The sequence below is a fragment of the Empidonax traillii genome, unplaced genomic scaffold (assembly GCF_003031625.1).
Source record: "Empidonax traillii isolate 1590-97213 ecotype Southwest subspecies unplaced genomic scaffold, ASM303162v1 scaffold276:size1176444, whole genome shotgun sequence".
Classification (NCBI taxonomy): Eukaryota; Metazoa; Chordata; class Aves; order Passeriformes; family Tyrannidae; genus Empidonax; species Empidonax traillii.
Window position 1 is genome coordinate 784,049 of NW_020955469.1, and position 13,253 is coordinate 797,301.

Consider the following 13,253-nt stretch of genomic DNA (forward strand, 5'->3'; position numbering starts at 1 on the left):
CAGAGAAAAACTTGGAGAAAAAGTTTGCCCCTGGAGGGCAGGAGGAGTGGGATCACAGGATGACATCCCTGTACCAGAGAGGTCAGGGGGAGATTAAATCTGTTTCTCTCCAAGGAACATTTTGCTGGAGAGGTTAGGTCAGTTGTTTGGGTTTTTTTTTTCCCTCTTCATAAGCATTATTACATGAACACTGCTAATAAGGTCAATTAGTTTCCTTGGCAATAGTGCTCCCAGTTAATGGAACATGGGAGTCTCTGCCTCTCTGAGGACAGGAGTGGTCCTTGCACAAGGTCAGGAGTCTCCTCCTCTCCTGCTGCTGAAAAGGGGGGTGCTGAACCACGGGAGAGCCCCAAAACCTCTGTGCCTGACTGCACAGTCAGTGGATAACCCAGAGTGGTGCCATTGCCTGGGGCAGCCCCGAGCCCCCCTCAGCCCCTGCTGCTCCCCTCTGTCCCCTTGGTCCTTTGGGTCACTCTTTGGCCTCTCCTCTGCAGCAGTTTTGGGTTGACGTTTGCAGCCTTCTGCTCCTCTGCAGCAGCAGCAGCAATGCTTTTGGCCAAAGTATTTTTGAGCTTTTTGATGTCCCCAGCAGTGTTTCTGTTGCTTCTGTGCTTTCCCACGCACTCTGTGCTCGAGGGTGACCCTCCTCAGCCCTCTTGCCTGTTTCCAACTATCCCCCAGGAGTGTAACCCTCATTTTAAATGAATAATCACCTTCAAAACCCGAACAGGTTTTGTGCAAACTCTTCAGAGATAACCCAGCTAGTGAGCAGCACCAGCCCTTTCATGCTTCTCTCGTTCCTCTCTCCTTCCTCGCCTGCTGTTCCAATTCCCCTCGCTGTGGGCTCCTCAATCTGCACAGAATGATTTCCAATTACATTTTTGTTGCTGAAGGCATAAATCTTCTCCCCCAGACTAGTTTGTTTCATGCCCAGGCAGAGCTGTGGTGCTGGTGGAGATAACTAACCAAACCAGGCTGGGGTGATTTATGGACTTCTTTATTTTGTGGTGGAACATTTCCTCCCCTCTTTGACAAGAAATGACCTCAGTCAACTTTAATATTCTACCAGCAGCGATTTTCAGTCCTTGAATCCTTCTTCTAGGGCTTTGAAAAGCTTCTAACCCAAAGCAGCAGCACAGGGAACATTGATTATACACAGAGTGAGCCCCGAGCTTGTTTTGATGCTGATGAGCTGGGAAGAGAAACATATCACACTGCTTTCTTATAAAAAAAGAAAAAAAAACAACACAAAACCCACTCTTTACTAAGCCCACAGGATCATCATTATCCTGAAGTGCACTAAATGGATAATTGAACTAATCCACACTGTGAGGAAGGGACTGATTAGCCAAAGCCTCTTGTTTTTAGAACCAGTAACTGTCTCTACCAGAGCTCTGATTTTTTTTCTCTTTTTCTATGAAAGTAATTTGGTGCATCCTTCAGCACACACAGATATATTGATGGAAGGCCCTTTCCAGTTCTTTCCTTGTCTCAAGAGGGCTGAGTGCTCACTGGGCACAGAGGGGCTGGCACAGCCTGTCAGCACCAGAGGCAGCTCCAGCGGTGCAAGGTCTGCACAGGGTGAAGGGCTGAGGGACGAGGGGTCTTTCTCTGGAGACTCTTCCTTTGCAGCACAGCCCTGGAGGACGATGTGAGGATCCCAACACAGCATTTCACAGCTGGGATGGGGGTGCTGCTGATTCACAGCCACGTCTGTGGCAGCACCGGGGACAGAACCTTGCACTTCTGAGGGTGGGGAGGTTCTGGCACAGGTTGCCCAGAAAAGCTGTGGCTGTTCCATCCCTGGAAGTGCCCAAGGCCAGGTTGGAGGGGGCTTGGAGCAACAAATCAAAAAAACAAATCAACGCTGGGCCTTTATTTAAACATTGTCATTTATTTTGATTACTGATAGCTCCTTTATTTCAAACAGAACAGTTTATTCACTGCAAAGGTTTTTCATGCCTGTTGGAAAGAGTTAGAATTAAAAAAAAAAAAAAGAAAAAAAGGGGAAAAAAAGGAAAAAGGCTTGGATACATGCAAATCATACTGAATGTTGCCAAATGTATTAAAACAAGGAATGGGAGTTTCTTCTAAGTCACCTACTTGCAAACGGAGGAGGAACAACCACTGGCAGCGTGAAGCCCCTCTGGAAAAAGCTTCCAGGTGCTTGGGATGTTAAATGGACGACCAAAGTCTGTTTGCACCCAGAGAAAGCAAAGCCAGGGTCACTGCTGGGAGCCAGGGAACGATCTGGGAGGGGCTTGGAACAAAGGAAGGGGCTCCCTCTCAGCAAGGGGAGTCACGTCTAGTCAACAAGGGAGAGGAAGTTTTTCACACTTTCCTGCCCTCCCCCAGGGTTTAGGATCGAGTGAAATTCTGGTTCAAAAGCCAAGGTGCACATTCCAGCGCTGCTGCTCTGGGGTAATCCACTTTCCATCGAAACTAAAACCAAATCAAACCCACTTCTTGTAGAGAAAAACAGAGGGACGTTTTAGAAACAGAGCACTTCTGGTCCAGGGGGCGAAGGACACAGCTGAGTGACCCAAAGCCTTTCTGAGGCTTTAAATCCCAGCTGGGACTGCCCAACCCTCAGTGGCAGCAACAGAGGGATGAACCCCAGGATTGATTTTCCCTTTAAAATCCTTCAGTACTGTGGTCTCTTGTCAGCAACAGTAACGAGCCTGGGCTGAGCACTCCCATGTTTTGTGCATCACTCCCCAAAATGGATCACACACTCCCAGCACTGCTGGTGCAAGTTCCAGGTACCACATGAAAAGCTCTGGAGTTATTACAGCAGCACAGCTGGTGGGAAACTGGTTGTTACATCTGAAGAAACACTGGGCAGGCACGAGTGCCAGCCTGATTTCGGTAAGGCTGGAGGGTGAGGGTGGTGTCCAGGCACGCTGCGGGCTGGGGTTTAGCTCCACACCAGGAAAGCAAAGCTCTCCCTCCGGGCTGGCTCACGATATTAAGAAAAGTGCCCCTGGTTAGTGTGTGACCAGACTTTAGTGGTATCTCAGCAGATCTGCTGCTCATCAGCTCCTGAAGTCAGGACTGGGAAGGAGTTCAGGTCTATCTCAGTGCAGCCCCCTCTGGGGGTCACTGCTGGCTGTCCAGCATGTCTGGGAGAGCAGCTGGGCCTGCTCAGATCCAGCCCCAGGGAAAGGGAACCCTTCCCTGCCCACTCTGGGCACCCTTCTGCTCCTTCCTCCCTGCTCTTCCAAGGCCCTCCCGTTACACCACCTCGGAGATGCGATTTTGAGAGGACCGAAAGCACAGCACATCACTAATGCTCAACAATACCCGGGCAGCTTTTATAAAATACAAATATTCACCTTTACCTGCTCTTTGAAAAGCAAATCATCGACATTCATGATCCGGGGGGGTGGGGGGGGGTTGGCAGCAGTCCGGGCCCCCGGAGCGTCCCCCCCGTGTGATCTGACCCTCCGCCAGGACCCCCCAACGCCGAGGTCTTGGATTGAAGCAATCCTTGCTCAGCACACTCACCCAAGAGCCCCGGGGCTGCACATCATGTCTGTGGGGTCCCAGCCCCCCGTTCTGAGCGCGGGAGCTCCCCGGCCTCGGCCGTTCTGTCCGAATGCTGTGAGTGTGAGCTGTCAGTGCCCGCTCCGGCACGCAGGTCCTCCTGGCTCTCAGCCAGGCCATCCTGACCCTCCAAATCGCTCAGCTGGCCCTCCCCGAACTCCAGGATGGTCGGCAGGTTGCCTTGCTTGGGGCACCTCCTCTTGAGGCTGACCAGGAAGGGCTGCGGCAAGGAGAAGATGTCCACGTTGTTGCCGAGGTCGATCCAGGTGACGCTGGGGAACTTCTTGGGGTCCTTGAGGGTCTCGGTGAGGTCCCTCAGGACGGCCTTGGTGAGGCGGTTGCCGTTGAGGGAGAGGGTGGTGAGGTGGGGGAGCCCGCCCAGCGCGGGCAGCAGCTGCAGCAGCATGTCGTCCGTGAGCTCCGTGAAGCACAGCTCCACCGTGTCGATGTGCTCCGAGCTGTGCTGCAGGTACGACGTCACCCGCTCCAAGTCCTTCAGCGTCAGCGGGATGCCCGACAGGTCCACCGTGTTGTCCTGGGGCTTCCCCATCAGCACGGCCTTCAGGCTGTGGGAGGAGGGAAAGGACAGGGGCGTTAATGTGGGGTGGTGTCACTCTGGGCTCCGTGGCCGCTCTTGGAGAGGGCAGGAAGGGGAGTTATTTCTGGGGGATGTTCAGATAGGGCTGATACTCAAGTCTGTAGAGGCCAGGACTGTGTCTGTGCAGCTGGGGGGGCAGGGAGACATTTCAAGGCCAGGAACAAGGAGACCATGTTCAAACCCCATAATTCAGAAAGAGTCCTGAGCTCCTTCTTAGAGCCACTGCAAACCCTGGAATGAGGAGGCTGTCCTTTACAGGCTGTCCTTTAGAGGCTGTCCTTTACAGGCTGTCCTTTACAGGCTGTCCTTTTAGAGGCTGTCCTGTTAGACCATTTTCTGGGTGCTGTGGGGCAGCTCAGCCGGTTCTGCCCGTTGTGTCCACCCTTGTGCCATGGATTGGGACAGGATCTGTCAGTCCTTGGGCTGGGGGAGCTCAGCACTGCCCAGCAAACCCTCCATCAGCACTGAGTCTCACTCTGGCAGCCCAGGCTGCTCAGACCAAGCCATGTGAACTACTAACTTAGCCTTTATTTCTCATGCAGGTAAACTACTGCCCAGGCCAAAACCAGCCAGAGAAAAATTACGTCAATGAATGGATGCAGAGCCCTGAGCTGCTACAGGTTTTAAATCAAAATTGACAGGCTGAATCTAAGCATTGTTCACCCAAAGGGTTGGGCCCTCCCTTTAACAGTGTTAATTATGTTAAATAAGGAAAATTTCGAGAAGCAAACAGCTCCTGAAGGTCTGATGGAAGTGACTTAGGAGGGGCATCAGTCCTTGATAGCAGGAGAATGAGAAGGCTTTTAAAAAGGTTACAAAACTGATGTTTTTATGTTTTTCCTTGTTTAGGATGTTTGGTATTTGTTCTGTTTAGTTTGTGGGGGGTTTTGTTGTTGTTGTTTTGGTTTTTTTTTCCTCTGGTAAGACAGATCACCCAAGCTGTTATGACGTGATCTGGTGCCAGGCTCCAGTGGGCAGGTCAGTAATGTCCACACAGCTGGGCTCTCTCTAAACTCTCCTGTGCCTTGGGGACAGGCTTCTCTGCTGTGGTGGCACTTCTGTTAGTGGCAGTTTGAGGTTTGCTGGCTTGGCTGAAACCTCAAACACAGCCCCACAGTCATTCAACAAAATCCACACTTAGCCCTTGACAAGGTCTCCTTTAACCTGACTGTGGGCAGGGAACAGCTGTTAATGGGAGGTGCTTCTCTCTCCTGGCAATTTTTTGGCAGCGCTGGGAAAGAAATCAATGAAAGAGTATATTTATTATTATAAAAAGAATAATTTGGTGTTCCTGTGTTGGCAGCTACTCCTCTGTGACATGTACAGCCACGTCACTTTTTGGAAGCAGCCCCATGTGGAACCAAGGGGATGCCTCAGCTCTTCCCACCTAAAAAACCCAGACTGCTCTTGCCCTGCAGTCTTTGAGCACCAAAGCTGTTTATGGAGGGATCTCAGTATAAATAAATATTATAAATAAATATAAAAATAAAGCACAAAGTACCTCCGTAACTGATAACCATTTAATAGCGTGGCTAAAAAGCCAGGGGTTTGTCCTTGTTTTACCCAGCATGGATATCCCCTGTTTGGAGTGATGCTGCAATCACCTTGGGGGACTTCTGGTGTGGCTTTAAATTTAAGACAGTGCCGTGGGTATTCTGAGCCACCCCGTGGAAACGAGGGGGATAATTATTATGTTAACAAACAGCTGGAACAACTTGTAGCCCTGCCATAAAGTTGGCCACAGAGTGGCCCCCAAATCTCTGGAGGAAGATCTTACAAATCCCTGCGAGCTTTAGTGGGGGATCTGTTACACCCACTTGGTTTCATCCTGATGTTTTACGAGGCTATTTCATAGGGGGAAAACACTGATTTTTTTCCCACCCCCCAGCTGGGGTTTTGACCACTGTAATGACAGGATTGGGAATAAAAACCTGCACTAAGCTCTGCTGACACACTGGCAGGATGCTGGTTTATACACACACTGAAAACTAAGAGCTACTTTACATGCAGTATGGAATCAGATCAGGAAACAAACAAACAAAAAACCCCATAAACAGGAATATTGATGTTTAGATCAAACAGAATGAAAAGAAAGGGATTTCCCCTTGGTTTAAAATTCACGACATTTCTTTCAAGCACTGCGCAAATGGTGAGATGAGACACCAATGTGTCATGTACTGAGGGATAATTGGGCTTATTGAGCCTCCTCCTTGCAGGGCAGAGGAATAGCTCAAGAAAAATGAAGAGGCAGCCTCACAGAGGGAAAAATTACAGTTAGAAATTCATAAGATACCTGGTGAGAAAAGTATTTATGAAAATGCCAACAAAACATTATTGGACATAATGAGTCACCAGAAAAAAAGAAAGAAAAAAAAAAAAAAGGTAAAATACTGAGATCAAAGGCTTGTCCTGAAATACTGGTGGTTTTTCAAAGTCCCTGCTCCAAATGATGGCAGTCAAACACTGGAATAGACACTTGGGAAATGGAGGGAAAAGATACAAATAAATGCTTCAAATGCAGGCCCTCTGTTAGTAAATAATGTTCACTGAGTGGCTGAGCTCCCCTCAGTCTCAGAGGAGGAACAGAGACAAGAAACCATAATTATTTAGCTTAAAGAAGGAATCTGGCTATGGTGTATATAATAATGGATTGTATGTTGAATATTCTATATTCTATTTTATATATATATATATATATATATATATATATATATATATATATATATATATATATATATATGCTGCCAAATTCTCCAAAATTCAGAGACAGGAGATTCCTGCATTGGCCCCACCACAGCTCATCCTCAGTTTTTACTCCTCTGCTTCAGTTTTATACCCCCCAGTGTCTGTGTGTGGCTGGGATTGCTCAGGAGCTGCTCCAGCTCCTTGTTTACCACCACAGAAATGTTTAGAGGTTTATTAACAACACAGTTTAAAGTCCCTGTTCCTCCCTGCCTTTAGAAAGGAACAGCTTGGAAAGATTCCACCCCTCTCCTCAGAGAGATTCAGGGTAAAGAGGATTTGGAAAATATATAAATATAAAAATATGTAACTTTAAAAGCCCCTTTAGAGCTTACCAGTAAATACATTCAAAATTCCTAAGTCTTTGCTGTTAAGAGGGAAAGTACCAGGGGGGATTAGTTATTTTGGTCTCTTCTTGTTCCAAGAGCCTTCCCAGTTTTGCTAAGGTTGGCAGTTTTCATGTCAGAAAGTCTGGACACCCCCTTTGTTAATGTCCTGCCCCAAAATCCCAGCCCGATTCTCCAGTGAGTGCCATCGGATTTGGGGGATGGTAAGGGCAGATTCCTCAGCCTGGAGCTCATCTTGAGGGCAGGGGGAGGAAGTTGTTTCCTCCTCATTTTGTCCCTGATGAGTGATGTGAAAATTAACTTTATTATGGCCATTTACAAAATAATTGTGCCTGCTGGGAAATGGGAAATGTGGGAACCACATCCCTAAACAGGATCTCCCATTGCTGCTGACAAACCAAACTTTTTTTTTTTTTTTTAAGCAACTGAAGAGCAAACCTGAATGGAATGTTAAAATTTCCCCTAAATTCTCCTCTTGCAGCAGGATCCCCGGGGTGGCACACTGGGAATGATGCTGCCAGCGAGCTGCTCTGCGTGTCCCAGCGCACGGGCTGCTCCAGGAATAACTCTGTGTTTACATGGCTTCCCTTTCCTAATCCCACTGCATTTTCTTTGGCTCCACACCAAGGCCTTGTTCCACCTCTAGTCCAGGCCTAAAGCTCAGTAAGTGCTCGGGGTATTTGCTGGGAAGGGTGAATTTCCACCCAAGAGCATCCTGTGCAGCAGCAGAAGTGACACGGGGCTCGTGGCTTCGGCCGTGGGAAGGACTGATGGTATCAGAAAGGTCTTGATCAGTAAATCCTTCCCATCATGGTGATCAAAGTCAAGCAGCTGTGATTTTATACTCCTTCACTAAATCCACAGAATCACCAAATGGTGTGGCTTGAAAGGGACCCTTAAAGATCACCTTGTTCCAACCCCCACTGCCTCACGGGGTGACGCCTCCACAGCAAATTCTAAAAGCTCGTGATGCAAATGTCAAGGAAATGTGATTTTTATCCCTGAATGAGTGCTGACCTTTTCCACCAGCCTCAACTCCTTCACCTCGACCCATCCCATGAAGAGCCAACCACCAGAGAGCAGTGTCACCTCATCAAGTGTCACCTCATAGAGCAGTGTCACCCCACAGAATGGTGTCACCCAGCAGTGTCACCCCACAGAGCAGATGGTTTAGGGCTGAGCTTGGCAGTGCTGGGTCGGATTCCCTGATCTCAGAGGTCTTTTCCAACCTCCACGATTCGCTGATTGCTTGGAAATGCCCCCCATGCCATCCCCCCTCTCCCCTGCAGCTCTCACCCATCTCAGCTGCTGCCTCACAGTCTCGGGGGTGTTCAGTCAAAGCACCTAATTAAACCTTTAAAAGCAACAAGCTCCTTGGAAGATGAAGCACTGCTATCAGGAGAAGCAACTTGATAAATATCTCCAGCAGGGACAATTAAGCAGCAGAGCTGCTCTCATTTGCATGAGGCACATCCAGCTCCTGTCATGGTCCAGAGGAGCCCGGATTCAGACGTGGAGTGAAGTGAAAGTCTCCTGCTCTGTTTGAGAACCACCAGTTTTTTTTCTCCTCTCAACTTGTTTTTAATTTCCTGCTAAACAAAAAAATTCTAAAAATAAGCACTTGGGATCCATCAAAGTGCTCTGCTATAATTGTAACTCCATTTAACTTACTGCAGGAAAGAAATGTAAATATACTGCTGCTGGAGTACTCCATTTTTCTATCCTCAGCCTCCTCAAAATAAAATGCATTTGTATCATCCTTTGTGTGACAAATTTTGCTCTCAAGCCTGTGTTTCCCTACAGAGAAACTGTGCTGGAATATTCCCAACAAATTCTACTCCAGAGCAATAAGAAGCTGCAGCTGACGCCCCATTAATAACCTGCATTTGCAGCAAAGGCAATTTGCACAAGTGCCAACAGAAAAACAATCAAGAATTCAAAGGAAAACAACACGTGTGGATTGTCGCTTCTGTAAATGACCCCCTGGAAGAGAACTGGCCCCAAATAAGAATTTGTTCAAGTTTGCATTATAAGAAACGATGGTTTGCAGTTAAACAAACTGCATTTTGTTTAAATTCTAACACAGGAGAAAATAAAATAATAATAATAAAAAAAAAAGATGAAAAGACTCTTGGAAAGGGACTTTTACGATTGAGTAGATACAAAAATACCCAGGTCACTGTGGATTTACATGAGCAACTCCCCACTAGGGAGATGGGAAGCTGATGTGCTCAGGGTTGCTTGGGAAAAGGACCTTTGAATCCAGTTGCAGTCCTCAGTGCCCAAAGGAAAGAGGCCACAGGAAGAGAAATCACCAGTAAATTGCTCCTAAAAACATTACAATTTACTGCCAGTAGGTTTAAAACAACCAGGGAGTTGAAAGGAAGAGGAGGGGAAAAGAAAAGGGTGGGAGGGGGCAAGAGGGAAGGGCTGAGATGGTGAGGGATGAGAGATCCACAGGGATGGATGGAGAGCGACAAGGCAGTGCTGGCTGGGGCTCCACCCCCTTCTGAAAAAGCAGGATGGATGGTTCCCTGAAATCCTTAATTTCACCTCTCTCTTTGTTTTTTTTACTGCTTTGTCCCATTTTTGCAATGACCCTGAAACAGGCTGGATGTGACCCCAGTGTGGGGCTGGGACATGGGGCTGCTCCTGCTCTGTCCCCCTCACCACAAATTTCAGAGAAAAATGAGTTTTGACACACTGAGTCTATTTGCAGATGAAAGGGGCTGTTATTAATTATCTCCATCCCGTTCTGGAGCCCTGGGAGCTTTAGGGTGGGGGAAATACACACAGTCAGGCTCCAGTTTACTTCTGCCCACCAAAATCCAGCCCTCAAACCTGCCCTAGTGCCATCAAACAACAACAGAAAAAGCCCAGGAAGAGTTTGCAGAGAACTCCATGTACCCAACAGGCTCCTGCTGAAGGTTTGAGGTTCCCACTTTGTAGGGGCTTTTTGTATTTCCTGTTCCTTGAAATAAGTTGAATTCCATTAATACAAAGGAGAAGGAAACAGGATTTTTCTTTGGGGGGGTGGGGGATGAGGGGAGAGAAGCTTCAACTCTGATCCTCCAGCCCAGTTTTCTCATCAGGAACCAACCCAAAAAAATAAAAAAAAAAAAAATAAAAAATAAAAATCCCAAAAAAACAACCCTCTCCCAGCTCTCTTCCTGCAATTAGGGAGTGATCAGCTGCCAAAGTGTGTGCCTGGGGCTTCGCTTTCCCTAAACTGTTTATTTTATTGGAGCACAGCTCACATTTGGAAGAGTTTAGGCAGGCTGAGGTCCCCCATGGCCTGTGCTGCTCTGATGAGAGCCAGAGCACGAGAGGAGCCTCCAGCCCCGCTCCCAGAGTCCCTGCTTGTCCCTCACACTGCTTGGGAAGAGGTTTCCTCCAGGGGTTGGTGTCACCCCCCTGTTTTTCCCTTTCCCTTCCTGATCCTTGGCTTGTCTTCCTTCCACACCAAATCCCTGCCCTTCCCACTGCCCATCCCAGCACCTCTGGGGTCCAGAGGGAGGGTTTGAAGCTCAGCAGGGTCCTGACACACCCACAACCACACAGATGGATCAAAGGGAAGCCACCACCTCCCGCTCCAGCCTGACCCTGGACACATTTCAGACAAGATGCTTTTTGGGGGGGACAACTATCACTTCCCCATCCAGGGTGGAGGATGGACAGACCTGCAGATGTCCCTTAGCTATGGGGTTGGTGTCCTCCTATCAGGAAACCCCCCCAGTTCTCACTAACAGAGCTCAGGACACCCAGCAACTTGTGCTGGAGGAGCTGCACGTGGAGAAGGTCTCACTTGCAGGAATAACCAGTTGCCAAACGAAGAGGAGACGGGCCAATTGAGGCAGCCAAGAGCCTTTCATCTGGTGTTTGGCCTTGCTATCAGTTTTGATCATAATTTGCACATCTACTGAGCCAAGAAAGGCCTGTTTTGCGTGATTTTCAATGAACAGATGCTACACTGGCCAAGAAAGCCCCAGTCCTGTCGCCATCCCCCTTCCCCTCGGGGGCACAGGATACTCAGAGAGGGATGAGATCCCTGGGTTGAGCTAATGAGAACTGACCAGTGTGTGGCTCCTTCCTCCAGCCCTCCCTGCATCAGGGGTGCATCTGCTTTACATTAACGTGCCCAGCAGATAATGGGTCCCACTCAGCCCAGCAGAACAGGGAGACCATTGTAACCTCAGCTTTCATCCAGTGAGGAACAACAGAATACAACCTGACCCACTGCTAGTTCCCTGCTCGTGTCTTCAAAAGGAAAAAAGGGATTTTTTTTTTTGGCAGGTTTTTCATATTCTGTCCCAATGAGAAGATTTAATAGGACTCCTCCTCTGTGAGTGCAGCAAAAAGTTGCTCACTGGAGCAGGGGCTGAACCCGACTCATTGGCATCCCCAATTCCTGCTGGGCACAGTTCCGTGGGCAGTTTCGCTCCCCCTCCCGAAGTGATTTCATTTCAGCAGCCCCTTCCCCGAGTGCAGGATCAGCAGAAAGCAGCTGTGGCCATTTCTGGGGCTGCAAAGCCAAACAAAGGAAAACAGGCAAGAGGGAACAGCTTTAACTGCCCAAAGAAAACCTCCTCTTCCCCCAGCACTTCATTGCTTTTGGCAGGTTATTTCCTCGCTGATGGTGGAGATTTCAGCCTTCAGCTCCCCCCCGAAGATGAAAACAGAGCTCAGAGGTGGAGCTGGCTGCCAAGGCGCCTTTTCAGTGGGCAGAGCAGAGAAGGAATGTGATCCTTTGCTCTTTGCAGCAAAACACCAGCCCTGCCCCGCTCCCCCCCCCCGTCCCCACGGCACAGCAAATTCCGCTGGCCGAGCAGGAAAACCACAAAACCCTTCCCTGAGTGTTCCCTGACTGGCTGTTTAGCTTTTCTGCTACAACACAGGGCCTGTTATCAGCTGTATCAGACTACAACCCCATCACCTCTCTCCCTCAGCTTTCCAAATGCAAACATTCTGCCCTTCTCTCTGTTTTCTGTGCCCGTCAGTGCTGAGGTTCCCTCAGGTCACTGTGCTGGCTGTTCCAGGGGAATGATGCTGCAAAGATCAGCCCAACAACAAATCTTCCCAAGGTAAGTAATTTATCCATCATGTAAACACACATGTACATTCCCCCCACCCCCTTCCCCAAGTCTTCAACTCATTCTCTTTGGAATAATGAGCCCCAACCAAGCACTCAGTGACCAGCATGACCCAGCAGCTGATTAAACCAGGGAATGCAGGAGAGGACTCCACTCCAGATGGGCATTTCTCCCAGGCAAGATGCTGCTGAGGAATAACCCTCCTCCCCAACAGCACGGTGGGAAGTGACCTCAACAAGAGGCTGAGCACAAGAGGGAGAGCAGCACACAAGGATGGCTTCTTTCCCCTTCCAAAAAACCCCAACCCAGCTCCCCAACTAACCCTGGCCAGGGGCAGAGTGAAACACCTGGAAGAGCGTACTGCCAGCCTGGGCTCCACAGTGCTGGACCAAGGAAACCACTCTTGGGGCTGAATGCCCCGTTTGTCAGGGGCTGGGATGTGTCAAAGCACGAGCTGCCACGTGTTGGCAAGATGTGTGACAGCCAAAGCTGGGAACTGAACGTGGGCAGGGCCTGCACTCTGTGGTTTGCTGTCAATTCTTTTCTTGGAGGTGCCAACCAGCCCCTTTTGAGATGCAAAAGATCCTTCTGTGTGCTTCCCTGAGTGCTGGTGGGATGCTGGGCCAGTGTCCAAGGGGTGTTTTCTCTCTGCCACATCACCCACGAACCAAGGGATGACCTCACGTTAACGCTGAAGGGTCAGACTAGAAGGGGATGAGTCAAGTCTGTGTCTGGGTCACCAGTGGGGTGAGGGGGGACCTCAGGGCCTGGCTCTCAGGGGACAGATAGAAATGGCTGGATATGAGCAATCAGGGCTGGGCTGGAGAGGCAGGAGCCCGTGCCAGGACAGCTCCATCCGTGCTGGCTGAAAAGCTCAGTCCAGCCCTTCTCCTACCCGGAGCAGCAGCACCTCCAGTGCTCCCTCTTCAC

The 13,253-nt window shown here is 49.2% G+C and overlaps 1 protein-coding gene across 2 annotated transcripts in view; it reads right to left on the reverse strand.

Moving 5' to 3' along the window:
* Positions 1 to 835: 835 nt before the first annotated feature.
* The window catches only part of LRRC75A (leucine rich repeat containing 75A), a 63,798-nt gene continuing 51,380 nt past the window's right edge, over positions 836 to 13,253 (reverse strand). The window contains exons 4-5 of one of the 2 annotated variants that reach the window (XM_027890048.1): positions 3,508 to 4,112; positions 836 to 853 (exon numbers count right to left, since the gene is read on the reverse strand). In XM_027890048.1, coding sequence (XP_027745849.1) covers positions 3,530 to 4,112 — 583 coding nt within the window. In that variant the 3' untranslated portion in view covers positions 836 to 853; positions 3,508 to 3,529. Of the gene's footprint in view, positions 854 to 3,396; positions 4,113 to 13,253 lie in introns of those variants that run through there. The other variant, XM_027890047.1, reaches the window with a different exon arrangement.